Source organism: Manis javanica, chromosome 16, assembly GCF_040802235.1.
Source record: "Manis javanica isolate MJ-LG chromosome 16, MJ_LKY, whole genome shotgun sequence".
Taxonomy (NCBI): domain Eukaryota; kingdom Metazoa; phylum Chordata; class Mammalia; order Pholidota; family Manidae; genus Manis; species Manis javanica.
In genome coordinates, this window is record NC_133171.1 from 34,585,165 (window position 1) to 34,603,026 (window position 17,862).

General features: G+C 38.6%; 1 protein-coding gene across 25 annotated transcripts in view; it reads left to right on the plus strand.

The window, feature by feature from the left end:
• Window positions 1-17,862, plus strand: part of DST (dystonin) — a 397,695-nt gene that overhangs the window by 206,425 nt on the left and 173,408 nt on the right. For all 25 annotated transcript variants that reach the window (XM_073224747.1, XM_073224742.1, XM_073224734.1 and 22 more), the window contains one exon: window positions 11,803-11,969. In XM_073224747.1, the coding sequence (XP_073080848.1) occupies window positions 11,803-11,969 (167 nt within the window). The remainder of the gene's footprint in view (window positions 1-11,802; window positions 11,970-17,862) is intronic.

Sequence of the window (17,862 nt, forward strand, 5' to 3'; positions counted from 1 at the left end):
ATATATATTATTAAATACTCCCCCTAACTAGTGTAGTTACTGTCAACAGAGAAAGATGTTATGGAACTATTGACTATATTTTCTATGCTGTATTTGCATCACTGTGAATAATTTATATCATGATTGAGATTCTGTGCCTCTTTTTACCCTTCACCTCTTTCACCCCCCCAGCCCCCACCCCCCAACCCCATGATAACCCCCAATCACTTCTCAGTGTCTGAGTCTACTACTATTTCATTAATTTTGTTTTGTTTTGTTTTTAGATTCCACAAATAAGTGAAATCATATGGTATTTGTATTTCTCTGCCTGGCTTATTTCACTTAGCATACGTAATACCTTCTAGGTACATCCACATTGTTGCAAATGGCAGGATTTCTTTCTTTTTGTGGCTAAATAATATTCTGTTGTGTCTGTGTACCACATCTTTATCCTTTCATCTATTGATGGACACTTTGATTACTTCATGTCTTGGCTATTGCAAATAATGTGGCAATAAACATAGGGGTGCATTTGTCTTTTCAAGTCAGAGATTCTGTTTTCTTCAGGTAAATTCCTAGAAGTGGAGTTAATTGGGTCATATGGTATTTCTATTTTTAGTTTTTTGAGGACACTCCATACTGCTTTCCATAGTGGCTGCATCAGTTTACATTCCCACCAACAGTGTAGGAGGGTTTCCTTTTCCCCACATCCTCACCAGTACTTGTTATTTCTTGTCATTTTGATAGTGGCCATTCTGACTGGTGTGAGGTGATATCTCATTGTGGTTTTGATTTGCATTTCTCTCGTGGGTAGCAACGTGGAACATCTTTTCATGTGCTTGTTGGCCATGTGTATTTCTTTGGAAAAATGTTCAGGTCCTCCGACCATTTTTTAATTGGGTTATTTGTATTTTTGGTATTGAATCATATGAGTTCCTGATTTTGGATGTTAACCCGTTATCAGATAAATCATTTATGAATATATTCTTCCATACTGTAGGTTGCCTTTTTGTTTTGTTAGTGGTGTCCTTCGCTGTATAGAAGCTTTTAAGTTTGATGTAGTTCCACTTGTTCATATTTTATTTTGTTTCCCTTGCCCAGGGAGATGTTTCCAGAAAAAAATTTCTCATACTTATGTTCCAAGAAATTTTTGCCTGTATTTTCTTCTAAAAGTTTTATGTTTCATGTCTTATATTTAGTCTTTAATCCATTTCTTATTTACTTTTGTGTATGGTGTAAGACAGTAATCTAGTTTCATTCTCTTTAATGTAGCTGTCCAGTTTTCCCAACACCATTTATTGAAGAGACTGTCTTTTCCTCATTGTATATTTATGGTCCTTTATCATATTTTACTGGATCATGTATGTGTGGGGTTATTTCTGGGCTCTTTATTCTGTTCCATTGAGCTAAGGGTCTGTTCTTGTGCCAGTACCATACTGTTTTGATTATTGTAGCTTTGTAGATATCTTTGAATTCAGGGCATGTAATACCCCCAGCTTTGTCTTTGAGCTTTTCTTAACCTTAGACTTAATTCAGGCCTCCTACTTGAACATCCCTGGTTCTGTGAAATTTGTCATTCTTAGTACAGGTGACCAGCCTACCTCCTCTTTAAATCCTTTCAATCATATGCTGACCTAGAATGGCCCTCTTTCCTTATTGGCTCTGTGGACATGGCTCTGCCAGCCTCTCCTTGAGTGCCTATTGCATATAAATCTGATAAGCATGTTACATCTTTACTAGGATAAGGAAGTGTAAATTTAAAAAAAAGAGAGAATCTTAGATTTGTATATTGCTTTGGAATTATAAAAATGATTTCAGACATATGTCTTTTGATTATCTTAATAACTATGAAATATGGAAAATAGTTCCTCTTTTTTAGGTGAAGAATTGGACACTTGGAATGGTTAAATAACAGCCTTAAGGCAACACAGTAAATGGCAATAGCCAAGTAAAACTATGGTACAGCATTCTACTTTGATCAATTGTCAAAGTTTTGAAGTAGTTGCTGTGAGGTCAGAGCAGGGACTGATGTGTAAAGGAGTTGATGTTCATCTATGAAGGATAAGTGTCAAGAACAGAAGTGGCAAAGGCAGGCCATGTTTGGGGAGAGGGAATAATGAGTTCATTGCCCACATTTTCTGTAGGGATCCCTTACTTGTCAAAGACTCACATGCTTCCTCTATTTTTGCCCTTGAGGTTTTCCCATAAACATTCTTTCTTTAGTTTTACAAATCCCACCTTCCCAGTCTTGTTATGTTGATCTCGGCAAAAATGGCAGTTTTCTCTGTTTATAGGTCATTGGCTCTCTAACTGACCACATGTAGGTGTCACCTAAGGAGTTTTAAAAAAATATAAGTACCTGGATGTTATTCCAGTGCTTCTAAAGTGATGGGTCAGGGTGGGGCTCCACAGGTGATTCCAATGGTCAGGACTGTGGATGGAGAGCTTGGTTGGTATCTTCCTTCTACAGTGATTCTTCCCAGAGTGTGACTGCAGGGTCTTGTTGGCAGAAGCATCTGGAATGCTTGTTACAAACACCTTACCCCAGATTTTACTTGATCAGAATATCTCCTAGTGGGGCATGAGAGGACACTGTGTGTTTATATACACCTCTCACATGTTTCTTAAAAACACATGAAATTTTGAGAAGCAGCATCATCCTAGCCTAGCATTTGCTCTCTCGTTCTCTTCTCACTGTAGGTTTTCTGATAAGCAGTGTGGGTTATGGGCCTGAAAGGCAGGAGTTCTGAGCTCTAGTCAGGTTTTGTCATCAGAGAGCTATGTGACTTGAATAGCCTTCTTCATTTCTCCAGGTTTCAGTTTCATTTTCTAGAAAAGGAGGATTTGCACTAGATCATGATACTGCGCTAGATCATGATCCTACTATTAATAATAATGGTATTTGTTGAATGCTATATGCCAGACATTCCTTCATTATGTTATTTAATCCTTAGAACAAGTCTGTGAGATGGTTCTATTATTAGCTCCATTTGGCAGAGGAGAAATTGAGCCTCAGAAAAGTTAAATAATTGTTCACGTCACTCAGTCAGTAAATGGAAGACCTTGGATGTCACCCATGATTATCTACCAAGCTGAACTCTTAACTGATAACAAGCTGCTCACCTTTCTTTTTCCACATATACCTTTTTTAGTTTTGAATTCCTATGAATCTGTATATATAAACTGCATCCCTTTTTGTGTTTAGTGTTTTCACCCGTCCCTATATCCCTCCCTTCTTTTACTTCTCTACCAAACAATACATGACCTATTGTATGTTGAACTCAAACTTCACACTCTGAGAGAAATAAAATAGAGCCCTTTTCCACATTCATTATATCTCTTTGTTTGTTCCTAACAAATGATAGGGACCATGAGTGTAAACTTAATCACCTGAAAGTTAGACTTCTGGGATGATGAATGAATATTTTAACTTCCCACCATGCTATGTAGCTATACCAATGAAAACTGAACTATTTTTATGTTCCTTTTCATCCTTCAGTGACTTGTCAGTGGACAGCACAGTGACCTAAAGGAAGAAAAGGATGAGAAATAAGGAGTGTAGATATTGTACAATTTGTATTATCAATGTCTGAACAATGAAGAGTTGAGTATTGTTATTAATTGACTTTATATTCTAAAAACTTAAAAAAATTGAGAACCATTTCAAAATGTTAGAATACATTAATATTCAAATTCACTGGAATGTATTTATTCAGTATTGTTTTCTTAACCAGATGTTTGATGCATCTTAGACTACAGAATGTTTACTTAGAATCCAATGACTAGGATGAAATCTGAATGCTTTCCCTTTCATATGATAACTTTGCTCTGCAGATCTTGAAAACAAAGGTCATTTGCTTTACAGTTAACTAATTCATTTCTTTCTGAACCATTCATCTTTTTTAATGAAAGTGCATTTATTGATTTTTTTTTTTACTATTCCTAGTCATTAGGATTTTAAAGAATTTTTGAAAATTTAGTTGTGAAATAGTTGCATATAATTTGGGTCTCTATCAGCATTATAGTGCTTCTCTATTTTCAGTTAAATGAAGAATATGCAGAAGTTTAAAATCCTTTGCTGTACAGGATAGTTACATTCATATTAATTTCCCTCCTTATTCAAATAAGAAATTTGCTGAAGGTAGCCATCAGTTTAGAGGCTTAGCATGTGAGCTTTATCAAGTTTTTAGCCTTCTATCCTCTATCTTCCTTTTAGGGAGGCAGTTTTAACTAGATGGAATTTTCAAAATATTTGTACCATCTTTGTGTTAAAAATATTTTGTGGAGCACTTTCACACATTTTTGAAATTTGGAAGCAGACACTAAAAAATGTGTTGATTACATTTTGTTCTGCCAAAATAGTTAAAACATCTTTGAAGAGGTTGTCTGTGGAGGCAAACATCTTGGCTTGGAAACATTGGCCTGTGTTGACAAACACTAATGTGGGATTTGCTTTTGCCTGACTGCAGTGTCAAGTAGTGTGAAATAAAAGAGTTAAGCAATAATACCCACCCTGGTACATAGTTACTCCACTCACTCTGGGGCAGGCACTGTTTTGAATCCTGTGTGTGTTGATCAAGATAGTCTTACACTATCTTGAAGAGGGGAAACTGAGGCCCAGAGAAGTTGCCAGGCTGGTATCTGTGGGGTCAGGAATTGACCCCACACAGGTCGCCACCCCCCACAGCTCTGCACTAATCTTCCTCCTAATAGTAAACTTCTACTCTTGAAGTAATTATGTTAAGAGACTCATGAGGTAGAAGAATCCTGAGATTTACCTTTTCCAACCTGTTGTTTTCATCCTCATTAATACCTGAACTCTTTCAAATAGAGTATAAACTCTATTTTAACAAACATATGTGAAGGAATTGAGTTTCCTTTGATAACACTCTTGTGTCTAACCCTCTGAACCAGTAGGTATTTTGTGTTCTGCAAAGGCTGTAAGGGGTGATATGACTTCTCTTTCCTAGGAAGAATGTTTGACTAGATGTTATTTCTACATCCACTGTGTGCCCCTTAAAGCAGTTTTTGCTTATATAAATGAGGTGGTTCACTGATAGTTGAAGCTCTTTCTTTCTGTAATGTTGCAGGGAGTCATTGTAGATTTAATATAGTGGAGGAAAGAGAACTTATGAGATCTTGAGTCAGGAGACTTAAATTTAACTCACATCTACCTTCCACATCTGTAAATAGGATGGTTTCTTGTTTTGATTAAATGAGTTAATATATGTGAAAAAGACTTAGTAGACTATAAGCATGTTGTAACTTCTTATTACTGTTTTCTGCTCCTGTAGAAGGGAGGAAAACACCTTGTAATGCTGAGGAGAAGAGCTCTATTTGTTTTCAGAATTTTTAAGAGGTCCTTCTTTCTTCCCTTTGGACATAAAGCATGCATAAGCAGAGTAGGCTGTCTCCTTCCACCCCTCTACCCCCTGATTCCTCATCTTCTCACTATTTCTTCATCAGATATTTACTCAATATCTAATATACATCAGACAGTATATTTCTCTAATTCCATAATTAGTGAAAATTTTGTCAACCTGTTGGAACAGAAATAGCTCTTGGGAGGAACCAATTTGAAGCTAATATTGGTTATTTACCACTTAGTACAGATACCTTTCAGAGACATGATTGACAGTGCTCTGGTATGAGAGAGGCAGAGGACATCATGCCAGAGGCGAATCTGCTGTTCTGGGGTTGGGGGGAAGGCCATCAGGTAAGGTGATATGGCTGGTCTAGTGACGAGGGTTCTCTGAACCCTGACACTGAGTTCATGTGAGACATCCAAGGGCGTGTCTTCCTCTGAACATGTGTAGTGTTCTGCATATCAGCTTCTTTGCCAATAGAGACGCTGAAAGCCCTCCCATGACTAAGTGTGTGCAGCCATCTGCCAGCAGTGGATGCACTCAAAGTCCCCACAATGGCCGCCAACCTGGAGGAAAAATGAGTCTGAGTTGTAAGGATAGATTTCTTTTCTAAATATGAAAGAGAATTTCATTCTGTTTCTTGAGGCTTCTGAATTGGAATTTGGGAGCCGTAGGTCCCGAGCCTCAGCCTCCTCCTAGCACGCTGTGAGGCCCTGGACAAGTCAGACCACCTCATACGGCCTCAGCTTGTTCACCAGTGAAACAAGGGAGTCTGCCAGATGGCTTTGTGGTCTTGTGGTATGAGTTTCTCTGATGCCAATCCTTCACTATATTTATAGCCTCTCTAAGCTAAATATCTCAGTTCCTTACTTCAGAGATGTTACCTTTTCCCCTGTTACACAGAAATTATTTAAGTAGTGAATTTGATTAAACTTTCAAATCGTTTCATTAAATTATTTTTTAAAAGTTGCATTATTTGCCTTGTATAGAATTATGATGCATATGCATTTTTAACAAATGTGAATAATCTTTTATCTGACCATACTTTGGGAGCTCGTTGTTCTTACGTACTAAGTGCATGCCAAAACCATGACCACATCTGTAAAAATAGGGTGTTCCTGTCGCCCGGTTGTCTGGTGGCGTTGACTTTGCTCAGAGGACTTTCACATTTGCAGCCTCAGCTGACCGACACAGAGAGGCCGTTGCAATTCATTTAGCAGTAAGTGGGTCATCTCATGCCACGCTGTGAATGAAATCAGAGTGTACTATGCGATGGGCTCTGCTGGCTTGCTTTTTTTTCATTGAAAGGACATTCTGAGACTGTATATTCTGTCAAGTTTATAAAATTGCTTTAGAAAAATGATCCAGGTGAAGCTGAGGTTTACCACCTGATGTTGGGTTCTCATTGAGTCTCTGGTCTCTCGTCTTGTGCTCGCTGCTGGGAGCTTCTGTGCAGTGGCCAGGGGATTTTGTACTGTTGGAAAGTGAGGTTAGTTGGAAACCATTTGCTTTTCTGAAATGACAAGTTTCACATGAGGGGTTAAAACTCATCCATACCAAATGAAAACCTGAAATGTGTCTCTGATATTTCCCTCCCTCCCTCCCTCCCTTCCTTCCTCCCTTCCTTCTCTTCCCTCCTTTTCTTCCTCTCTGTCTCCCACTCCTCTTTAGATAGTTATTGAGCGCTTAATGTATGTCATGCTGGGAAGAATATAAGGAGAACATTCCAAGGGGAGAAGCAGCTTGAGCAGAGGACCCTAGTTGAGAGGGAGCATGTAATTCACATGGTTTGACGTAGGCTTGGTCATGGAGTAGAAAGGGAATAGCTTGAGTCTGGAGCAGCCGGCAGGGGGTGAACTGGGTTGCTGTGGCTGCCGATCAGGAGCCGCGTGATGGGGAAGTGAGAGTGGGGCAGGAGAGGGCTGTGAGCCGTGAGGAGGCGGTTGCTAATGTCACTGAGGCTTAGTTCCAGAAGAAAGTGGAAGCTTTCTTGGGCCAGTATTATTCTAGGTCTATCATGACAGTTTGTACTGACATTGGAGTCAAGAGGTAATGGTCCAGACTAAAGATAATAGTCATCAACTCCGTAGTTTGTAGTGGGAAACGAGGGAATGAGGATGTAAGACTCTCTTCTCCTGTTACGATTAGGTGCTTATTTCTTGCCTAGCAATGTGGAAAACTAGTAGATGAGTGTGTTTGGCAAGATTAGTCAACACACAGAAGAGTTGGAGAAACTCATCGTTCTGTGTTCTGAGAGTTCTAGTCCTGTTTTCTCTGGCCCCCAGATTGCAGAAACAAAGGATTCGGGTTGCTTTTGGGTATTTATGGTGTCCCCAAGCTGTTTGATGAGACTATCGTTCACTTTTCCTGAGGCACTTGGTCAGACCCTCACAATGAAATAAAACGCATTGTGAATAAACCATGAGCAGGCACATGTCTGGGTTTGCCGCAGTCAGAACTGTGTGAGTTGGGGTCAGGCTTTATTTCTTGTGTTTGAATTCTCCCTCTGTCTACACCCTCTACGCTCCAGGACCCTCTTCCATAGTTGGACATACCATCTTCTCTTAGTGCCGATAATGAGGGTTTCAGTCATTGTGTGTTGTCTCATCTCTGTCAAGAGGGATAAGGGAAAATACGTAGTATTAGTTGAAGTGGTGGAGTGTGCAGGAGGGCCAGACAGAAAAGGAGGTAAAGATAGGAACAGGCTCATAGACTGGGACAAAATTTGTCAAGTCAGGAATGTGAGGTGTTGCTTGAGGTGTTGATGGAACCAGACAATAGGTTTAGCCAATGTTTGGGACTGAAAGTGGTAGAACAGGAAATTGGTAGCAGAGGTCAAATATCTGAGGTGGACTGGCTGTGGTTCAAGGTGATGAGATCCAGGATGTAGCAGTAGGTGTGTGAACGGCTGAAAGGAAAAGAAAACAGGTCTGTGGGATGGGGTGTGAGGTGGAGATAGGAACACAGTAAGTGTCAGATATTCGGGGTATGTGGAGGAGAGGGAGATGGCAGTGCAAGAGTGGCCTACAGTGTAAAAGTGAGGTCTTCACACCCACAGGGAGTAGTTTGAACGCTATTGGTTTTGCCTCATTGAGGGAGTTAAAATGCACTTGCCTGGCCTGGGAGCCTAGTGGTGTCTGGGATTTGCATTAATGCAGTGGGGGTGACCTGGTTCAGTAAAAAAGTAGAGGCAGTGTAAGATTTTGAAGATGTCAGAGACTTTGTTTACCATGGAATAGATATTTCTAGAAAGCTTAGGAGTGGTGGGGGGTGGGTCAAGAGAGATGAAATGGGGGCATGAGAGGCTCAGTGACCGGAAAAACTTGACTCTGGGTGGTAGGCAACAGTGAGCTCGATGTGAGGCACGAGGGCTTCGAGTTTCCAAAAGGAACTCTGGTTTAAAGTATTTTGTTTGTTTTGATGCTGACAGATTGTTGGTGAGAAGCCTTAAGCAGCAGATAGTTCTAATAAAATCGTGGTGGGAGAAGCTAACATTTATAGTTTTCTGTTACCAGGCACTGCTGAGCACTCCATGTGGATTATTTTGTCTTATCTTTAGAACCACTTGAGGAGGTAGAAATTATTATGTGATCATTTAAGTTTTAAAAATGAGAAGAATGGATTTTAGAGAGATTATGTGAGTGGCTCTGGGTCATAATCCTGTTAACTGTTGGAGCTGGAAGTTGAACGCAAGCAGCAGGAACTGAAACCTCCTCAGATCTCTGTCTGGCCTCCAGGACTTGGAGGGAGGAGCCTTGAATACTTCCTGTCTGACCTGACCTGTCATAGATGAAGGATTCACGCTGTTTTGCTGAATTTTGAATATGTGTTATGGATGACAACTGCAAACTTAGAATTTTTGGCATTGAATTTATTTTTCTTTTTAGTTTTGGCTGCATGGTATCATGAAAAGTTTGATATTCTCATATAGTAGCTAATGGTAACTGTGTATTTAAAAAAATACCTGAGCGTCCATTGGAAATAGCAAGAGACTCTGAAAATGGTTAACGTGTTAAAAATTTGATTTATAACATGTTTGAATATACATTTTAAAATCACAGTTTTTAAAATAGTGTATGCATGGGTAACAGTCTGAAATTGTGTGTGTGAGGAACGACCTGAAATTCATGTATTGGAAACACTGAATACGAATATATTATTTCCTATTGGTTGATGAGACCATTTTCAGACCTCTAAGCTCCTCTTCCTTTAATATCCTGCCTTGGGTGAAATGCTGTGTAGCAGTAAAACCTATTACATTTACCATGTAGTTGAAATTTACTGACCTCCCTTGTTAACAGATAGTGACTTTTGTGACTGGACTGACTGGCATGGATTTTTCTTGACCCAGCAGAAAATAGTCCTGCCGCTCCCAGCTCTCTCCCTTTTCGTTATACCATCCCTGTAACACCTGCCTTTGTTTAACAATTCCCAAAAGCAGTTGATTTTATCATCTGTAAAACTAAGAGGGACCTTTACCTAGTTGTGAAATTTTACCTCGAGTTTCAACTCTTTAATTTACAGAGTTTCCTGGGTTAGTTTCTCTGAACCTTTGTTTCATAGATTTTGAGTCGTTGGAGGCAGCACATTTTAAAACTTTTCCAGTCCTAGCGACAGGAACAGAATTAGGAGAGTCGTAAAGCCGGGCTTTTGCTTCGCCTTTTGTCAGAAAGCGTGATAATAACCACAGCAATAAAATAGCTGACGAAGGGAGCCTGTGCTTAACTGCATGCCAGCCACCACACTGCGCTCACATTGTGGAAATCCCACAATACCGCCTAATAGCTGTTATCATCATCATTTTACACGTGACGGAATGGTCTTATGTGGTGGAGATGAGATTTAGACTTCCCAGATGTGCCAGAGGCCCTCCAGCAAAAGTGTAGCCCGGAATATCAGCTGGAAGTTGGGCGACAGAATACTGGTGATTTTTCTGTTCTCTTTTTTTCCCCACATTACAAAAAAAAAAGAAAGAAAATCCTTCGTATGCACACTGCATAACATGTTCATGCACACAGTTCTTTTTCCACGCTGTGACGATGAGCACGGATTTCTGGGGAAGATGGTTATATTTGCTCCACTGTCAAATCCTGGCCGTTTGTCAAGGAGCACGTCTCAGACTATGGCTGAGAGTGGGCTCCCAGGGCATGGTGGCCTCTGCCTGAGTGCAGGAGAAAGGGTGCTGTGGTCCCTGCCGTTATCTGCAGGTGTTATTTCGGGGCTTACCAGGCCCACGGGCTTTGACTGCGGCAGTGTTCCTGATCCCGGTCCCTGGGGTGCCCGTGCCTCTGGCTCTTGTGGCAGCTGCCAGGAATAAAGGGCTTCCTGTTTAAGCCTGGCATTACCACATGTAAAAGGCTGTCTTTGGCCGGTTTTAAAAATTTTTATTTTCTATTTTCAGTTGTTTGACTCTGCCTGATTTAATCTCTGTCTTCTGTGTTGTATTAGCAGTCTCTTCGTAAGACTTTAGACTGAAAAGAATCTTAAACATTATCTGCTTGTACCTCCTACCTCCTCATTTTATAGATGAGGGAGTGACTCACCGACTTGAAATGCACTGTTCAAAGCTATGGGCCTAGTGGCCAGGACTAGAGGCCAATCTCATGACTTTAGTGAATTTTTTTTTTCCTGTTATAAAATGACTCGTGCCTTCCGATGTCTGGCTTCCAATCTTTATTTGCTCATCCTGATCCTGGCTTGCCTCCCGTCTTCTTGATTCCTTGGCCCTGGGTCAGGCACTGATTGAGGGAACAGTTGTTTATTGGTATTAATCCCAGTTTTTGAATTACTGTGTGACCCCTGGTAAAGTTACTTTGTGCCTTAACATCATTATCAGCAGATTAATTAAGTAGGACCCTTAACAAAGAAGTTCTTGAGAAAATGTAAACCACGTGAATTGGTGGCCTGTTTTGTTATTGTTTAATGAAAGAGACTTTTAGAAGATTTAATGAAAACAAAGTATGTGGAAAAAAATCAGATGATAAAGGTTTCATGTTAAGTAATCTGAACAAGGGCTCCTGAGAAAATGAAAGAGACTTTAGGCCAGATTGTTAGTTAATTGAGGAAGGTATTATTTTCCTTTTTTGTTCTTATACAGAATACCTATTGGATCAAATTCTGCTCCAGAGTTGGTAATGTAGATTAATTTGTAGGTTTCATTTGAAATTGGAAAAGGATTTTCTTATTTTAACAGATCTGATTATAAAAGAGGAATGTAGAATTTTCAATGCTGTGATGTTTTGGTATAATAAAAGAAATTAGACGCTTGGGTTAAATCTGACCTTTCAATCTATTAACCTTTCTGAAATTTGGTTTCCCTCTGCATCAAATGGGGTAACTTTACTTAGCTTACAGGTGAGAGTTAAGAGGATTAATTAACATAGCGCTTCGCACATAGTAGGTTCTTAATCTGAGTGAGTTTCCTTCCTAATGGGTTAATGCTTTCCGTTATGTTTAGATATCTGATATCCACATTACTGGAGAATCAGAGGATATGTCTGCAAAAGAGAGATTGCTACTGTGGACACAGCAGGCAGTAGACGGTTATGCTGGAATACGGTGTGAAAATTTCACTACCTGCTGGAGAGATGGAAAACTATTTAATGCCATCATTCATAAATACAGGTATGAAATTTGTGGGGTTTTTTTTTTCTTAGACAAATACAAGAAGTGTTTCTTTCATTGCCAAATTTTTGAACAACCTTTTATTATTATAGAAGCTGTACTTGTGCATGACAGGAAGTTAGAAAATATAGTCAAGTAAAAGTAAACACATCACATTCCTACCCTCCAGAGACCATCACTGTAAGCTTGGTGCACACATGCAAGTACACATCGTTATAATGTGTGTTCAGATTTTGCCAGTGACTTAGCAGATAGTGTGCTGTGATATGCAGAATCTGTACAGGTAGATGACCAGGAGTGTGTACATAGAGAACTGGTAAGTAGCAAGGTAAGACTGTAGTTCAGACTTAGAGCTCACGAGTTTCCAAGTCATAGTCTCCTATGATGGGTTTAACAATGGCCAGTTTGGGGGTGAATTTCCTGGTGAAAATAACAACTAAATCCAACTTAACACTTCCATAGCACATACCAAGTGCCAGGCACTATCCTGAGCAGTTTATGTATAGTAATTCATTTAATCCTCACCACATCCCTAAGGGTCTTTTATCATATATTGTCATCCCCAGTTGACAGACAGAAACTGGGACCCAGGGTAAATACATGCTCAGTCTCACAAACAGCAGGTGGTAGATTTGGGATTCTAAGCCAGCCCCTCTGGCTCTTGGGTCTATGCTCTTAGTGCCTTATAAGATGGCAAATTCCCAGAAAATATTTATTGAAAACAGTATCTTTCTTGACCTCAGTTATTTTTATTAGTTTTGCAAAGAGTATATCATGTTGAAGAGCTGAATATCTTCTAAGTAGCGTAAGCTCATTAAACTGACAAACGTATTTGATTACAATAAAAATAATAATTATACAGAGTAGTTAACATCTTGATAACTTTCTACATGTGAGGCATTCTGTTAAGCGCTCTCCATGTGTTCCCTCATTCAGCTCTCCCACCTGTCCCGTAATACGGGAACCACTATTCCACCTTCACAGATGAGGGATGTAGGGTTCGCCAAGGTCACACTGCTAATGAATTAATTACAGAGCTGAGATTCTCACTCTGATCTGTTTGACTCCAAAGCCCATTCTCCCCCTCCCTGTCTCCTTTCCCTTTCTTCCTTTTTCTTTTCTTTCCTATTTCTCTCCCCTGCTTCTCCCTCCCTGTTTTTTATTTTGGAAATGTCAACACCAAAAAACTGTGATGAATGCCTACACTGAAGAGTCCCCTTTAAACACTGTAAGAGCCTGGTCTAGTTGCTGAATTGAAGAGAAAAACCAGGATCAACTTGCCTACCCTTGTCCAGAAAAAAAGTACCAGATCTTCTTGAGTAACGTTGCCAGGAGGGCTTAGTGGTTACAGACTTTGTGATTATTACACTGCACTTCACATGTGACTTAAAACACGTGGTCCTCAGAAAGCTTTGTAGCTGAACACAGTCTGTACCTGGGAAAATAAGATCTTTTTGGCCTTCGAATAAAAAATTTGGATTATTGTATCTAAAGCATTTATGTCATGATGCGTCTTTGAGGGAGCACTCTGCGCTCTTTGAAGTTATTGGGAGGCCAGCTATTCTAAAATAACTGACTTTTAAAAGCAATGGTCTCCTGGCATTGTCTCTTTATACTTATTGTAAGGCTTATAAGTACAAACTGGTATATACATGGTATGCGTTTTTCTCCTAAGTATTTAAATAAGTCATTGTAAATGTCAAAAAATTCTAAAATTTCCTAGGGAAGTTTAATGTTATGGATAGAACTTAGATTGCTTTAGAAGAGAATTTGGACCTTGTGAATCTTACTTGTTTGAATTTTTATTTTGGCAGAGTAGTCATTTTAGAAAATTGTTCAGCTCTAACTTTGAACTTCCATTTCCTTGTTTGCTTTGCTTTCCTTTGTTAGAATTCATGGTAAAAATACTGAGTATCAGGTTTGAGTCCTTAGAAGATTTCTTAGTTGCTGAAGTTTTAAGTTATCCTATGTCTTATAAAATGTTACTGTGGTTTCTTCCACTAGAAGAAAGCTTTTATCTATAGATTTGTCTTTTTAGTTAGTCCTTGGGTCTTTCTTTTTTATTAAAAAAAACAGTTGAGTACTTTTCTTCTAGCATGTGTCAGAATTAAAGTAGATGGGGTTAAACAGCACATGGTTTTCCCTGTTGAATGCTTTGATTTACTCTAAAGACAAAACAAGTTATATAAACAATAGAAAAATCACAAGAAGCAGATTTTTGGATATTGGACAGTAATAATTGTATGTAGAGAGTAGAGTCTTTAATGGTTGTTCTTACTTGATAATCCTATAAATTTTGAGATGTATTTGGATTTGCTCTGGAAATGTACCCACTTCATTGGGTTTTTCAGACCTTTTTTACATAACAATTTTTATTACTTATGTGGATTTTATTTGGCTTCAGTAATAAAAATTATCTGAGGTACACATGGCTTTGGTTCCTACTTAAATACCAAGACCAACCATATGGAATATTTGCAAGTATTCCATATGGAAGGACCTCAAGAGAGAATGAGAGCTTAGCAGGAAAGGACATTGAGATGAGTGGTTGGAGGGAGAGATGTGGTGCCCTTACACAGGAAGTTTGCATGTCCTGGATAAGATGTGAAAGATTCCTCTGGAGATCAGAAGGAAAGTAGATAATACTTGTCAATCAAAGGTAAACCAGTATTATTTGTAATGGGTGCTTTAGTAAGATTGTTATGAACATGTCTTACAAGGATTTAAAAGTACTGATCTGAAATGGGTGCAGGATAATAGAATCCCTCAGATTTTGTATTAATGTAAAATACTTTCATAAGTTATTAATCAAGTCCATTAATTTGGACTGTCTAGCATATCTTTTTTTATTAAAGTATCATTGACATACAGTCTTACGATGGTTTCACATAAATAACACTGGTTTCAGCATTCACCCATATTGTCAAGTCCACACCCCCTTCTTCTGTGGTCTCTAGGATATTTTTATTAGTGTTTCCAGAGAGACTATGAGTTGTGAAAGTAAATAGAATATTTGTTTTCCCCAACGAGCAGTACTTAACTAACAATTCAGTTATCCTCACATGTTCTGTGGAAAACTTTATTTTTAATACTTTCTGTTTCTTGAGAGTAAGTGAAATACAAATGAAGAAGAATTTATATAAGACTAATTTATAGATGCTATGAATTTGATCTATGAGGTTGAAAAGGAAGTAACTGTCACATAGTAGGTACCCAAGAAATATGTGCAGACTGTTGACCATCTTACCAGTTTCTGTCCTAGGTGTTTGGTAGGCCTACATATGGTAGCTCTTAAAATAACTGCAATTCTGTGAAATAGATGATACTATTTCTATCCATTGAATACATTATAAAATTATTAAATTATTTAAGAAACTAGGGCTCAAAGGAAACTAATATACTTGACCAAAATGCTTTTAAATAATGGAAGCTACTGCTGTGCATCCTCAGGGCCTCATAGGCTTCTGTGTAACTACCTGTATGCTCTCCTGCAGGCAAACTAGATACCAAAATTGGAACCGTTGATTGGAACAGTGGTGATAATGCAGCCTTGAAGACTAAGGCTGTTCAACAAGGATAGATGAAAATTCTTGATGAATTTAAGAAATGACTAAATGATAGTACACATATTACTACCAACTAAGACCTTTTTTACCTTGTAAGAAATCAAGGGACCGCATTAATGGCTTAATTTAGAATTAGCCATCTATGAAAATAGCGTCAGCAAAAACTGTAATAGAGTGAAGAAAGTTGGAGATAATTGGAGAACATGAAAACACTTGCATAAGTAAGAACAAAATCACAAATGAACTGTTCCATAGTTTTAGTATGTCACAGTACCCTAAAGAGGATGAAGAGCCTAGAATATGCAATGAGTAATAAGAAATGATCAAGTAATATGATTTAGTGGCAAAGATTACAAGGGATAGCTTTATAGGATCTGTTTAAATAGGTCAGTGATAAATACACCATGTTTTTCTATTCTCTCTTAGGAAATTCTAACTCCTTCTAGCATTATCTGTGTGTTATGTTCAGTTTTCAATGGAAATGGTTCAAATAATAAAAATGCCATATATCCTTACTTTTTCTGCTTGTTTGTACGATTTAAATTTTCTTTAAAGCCTATTAGAATCTTTTCACTGAAAACCACAACTGGTAAGAGATTTTCGGTAAATAAGCCTCACTCTTGCCCCTAACCTTAACTTTCATTCACAAGAATAACAAGGAAGACTGGATTTGATAGATTTAGATCAAAAGGATGTCACAAAAGCTTTTGATGAGTAAGTAGCTTAAAAGAAAGAGAAGTAGGATTAGCTGAGAACCAATAGCCAAGGGATTCTAGGATACCCCCTAAATTCTAGTAGATTAGTAAGTCATCGAAAGTTAAGATAGATATAGAAGATTCAAATTCCTGTTGGTAGCCCAAGTTCTTCAGAGGTAGGAGTTACCAGCAGAAGGTTGAACCGATAGTTCTGTGCTCTGTTTAAGGCTCATAATAAAATTGATTTTTTTTTCTTTCTGGGAGAAATAAAGCTATGACTTTCAGCTTGAAGTTCAACCCCTGAATTGTCTTATTTTATCAGTCTTTCCAAGTACGTATCTGCCCTAGAACATAGATGTGCCAAGTTCCAAAAGAGCGCCTAGCATCGCGCAGTGCGCAAACATGTCTGCTGAGCAGGCATGAACATGAATGTGTTCCCACAGGCCAGGAAGAACACTGCAAAATGTGCATTAATGCCAGGAGAACCTAAGATGGTGATCTGAGAAGATACTAAGTATGTCAAGATTAAAATGCTAGGGGGGGTGTGTTTTAAAGAGAGTTTATTTCAGTTTAACAGTTTCTGCTTGTCCTATTTTTGTTTTTAATTTTTCCCATTCATTTGTTTAAATCTCCTTTAAGGCCCCTGGTATTCTTTTCATGAACATGTTTTAAGTATATTACTCAAGTAAGATACCACGTTTTTGAAATTGGTTATATTCAGGAGTATGCCATTTAAATATTTTCTAATTAGCCAGGAATTTTGCATTTGTCTGAAATGTGTAGTTGGGTAGCAATTAATTTTGTTCATTGTTTTGCATGTTGCATTTGAATTTAATGGGACCGTCATATTTCATTACATTAATTGTTTAAAGATGCTGTAATTGGGAGGTTAGGCTGTAAGGCTGTGGTTAGAGTCATCTTGGTTAATAGTCTGACCTAGGGGCCGTGATTCAGCCACATGTTTGCAATTAGTCACACCTTACAAGCTAAACTGGATTGGACTGGTTTAATACTGGGAGGAGGCTGTTTAGGGTTTGAAATGTTCCCATAGGAAGTTGGATTCTTGTTGATTAGGTGATTCTTTTTCCTCAGACCCTGTTCTGCCCTTAGGCTGCAGAACCGAGAAGCGTGAGGGTGTGTATGCATGTGCGCGTACACACAGGTATGGGCTCTGGTTTGTGTGGCCGTAGGGGAGGCATTGACGCAGAACCCTGATAGTTATAAATTTTTTTAAAAGTCACTAGTATTTCAGTTTGTGAGGCAAAAAGTCAAATTGCCCATTTACTTTAACAGGTAAACTCAGAACAGTTGAGCTCTGAGATCATAAATGGGTGACCTCTAACTAGTATCACATTCTGAACTCCTTGTTTTTAGATCTTTATTTTAAAACCACGTGCACTGCTTGTAATGCCTGTGCATCCAAGTCAGGTGTATGAGTTAGTGTCAACACCCAGTGACTGTTTTTAGTGTATCTGTATATTTTTACATGCAGTTTTAGGGATATAATTTGGCATATAAGTATTTAGACGAAAGGTTTGCTTTTATTACCTTCTTTCTATGTTCCTGGCCCTCTTGCCCAAACTAATTTACAGAAATCTCTGTAATACTAGTCCTTTCATTATCATATGTGGC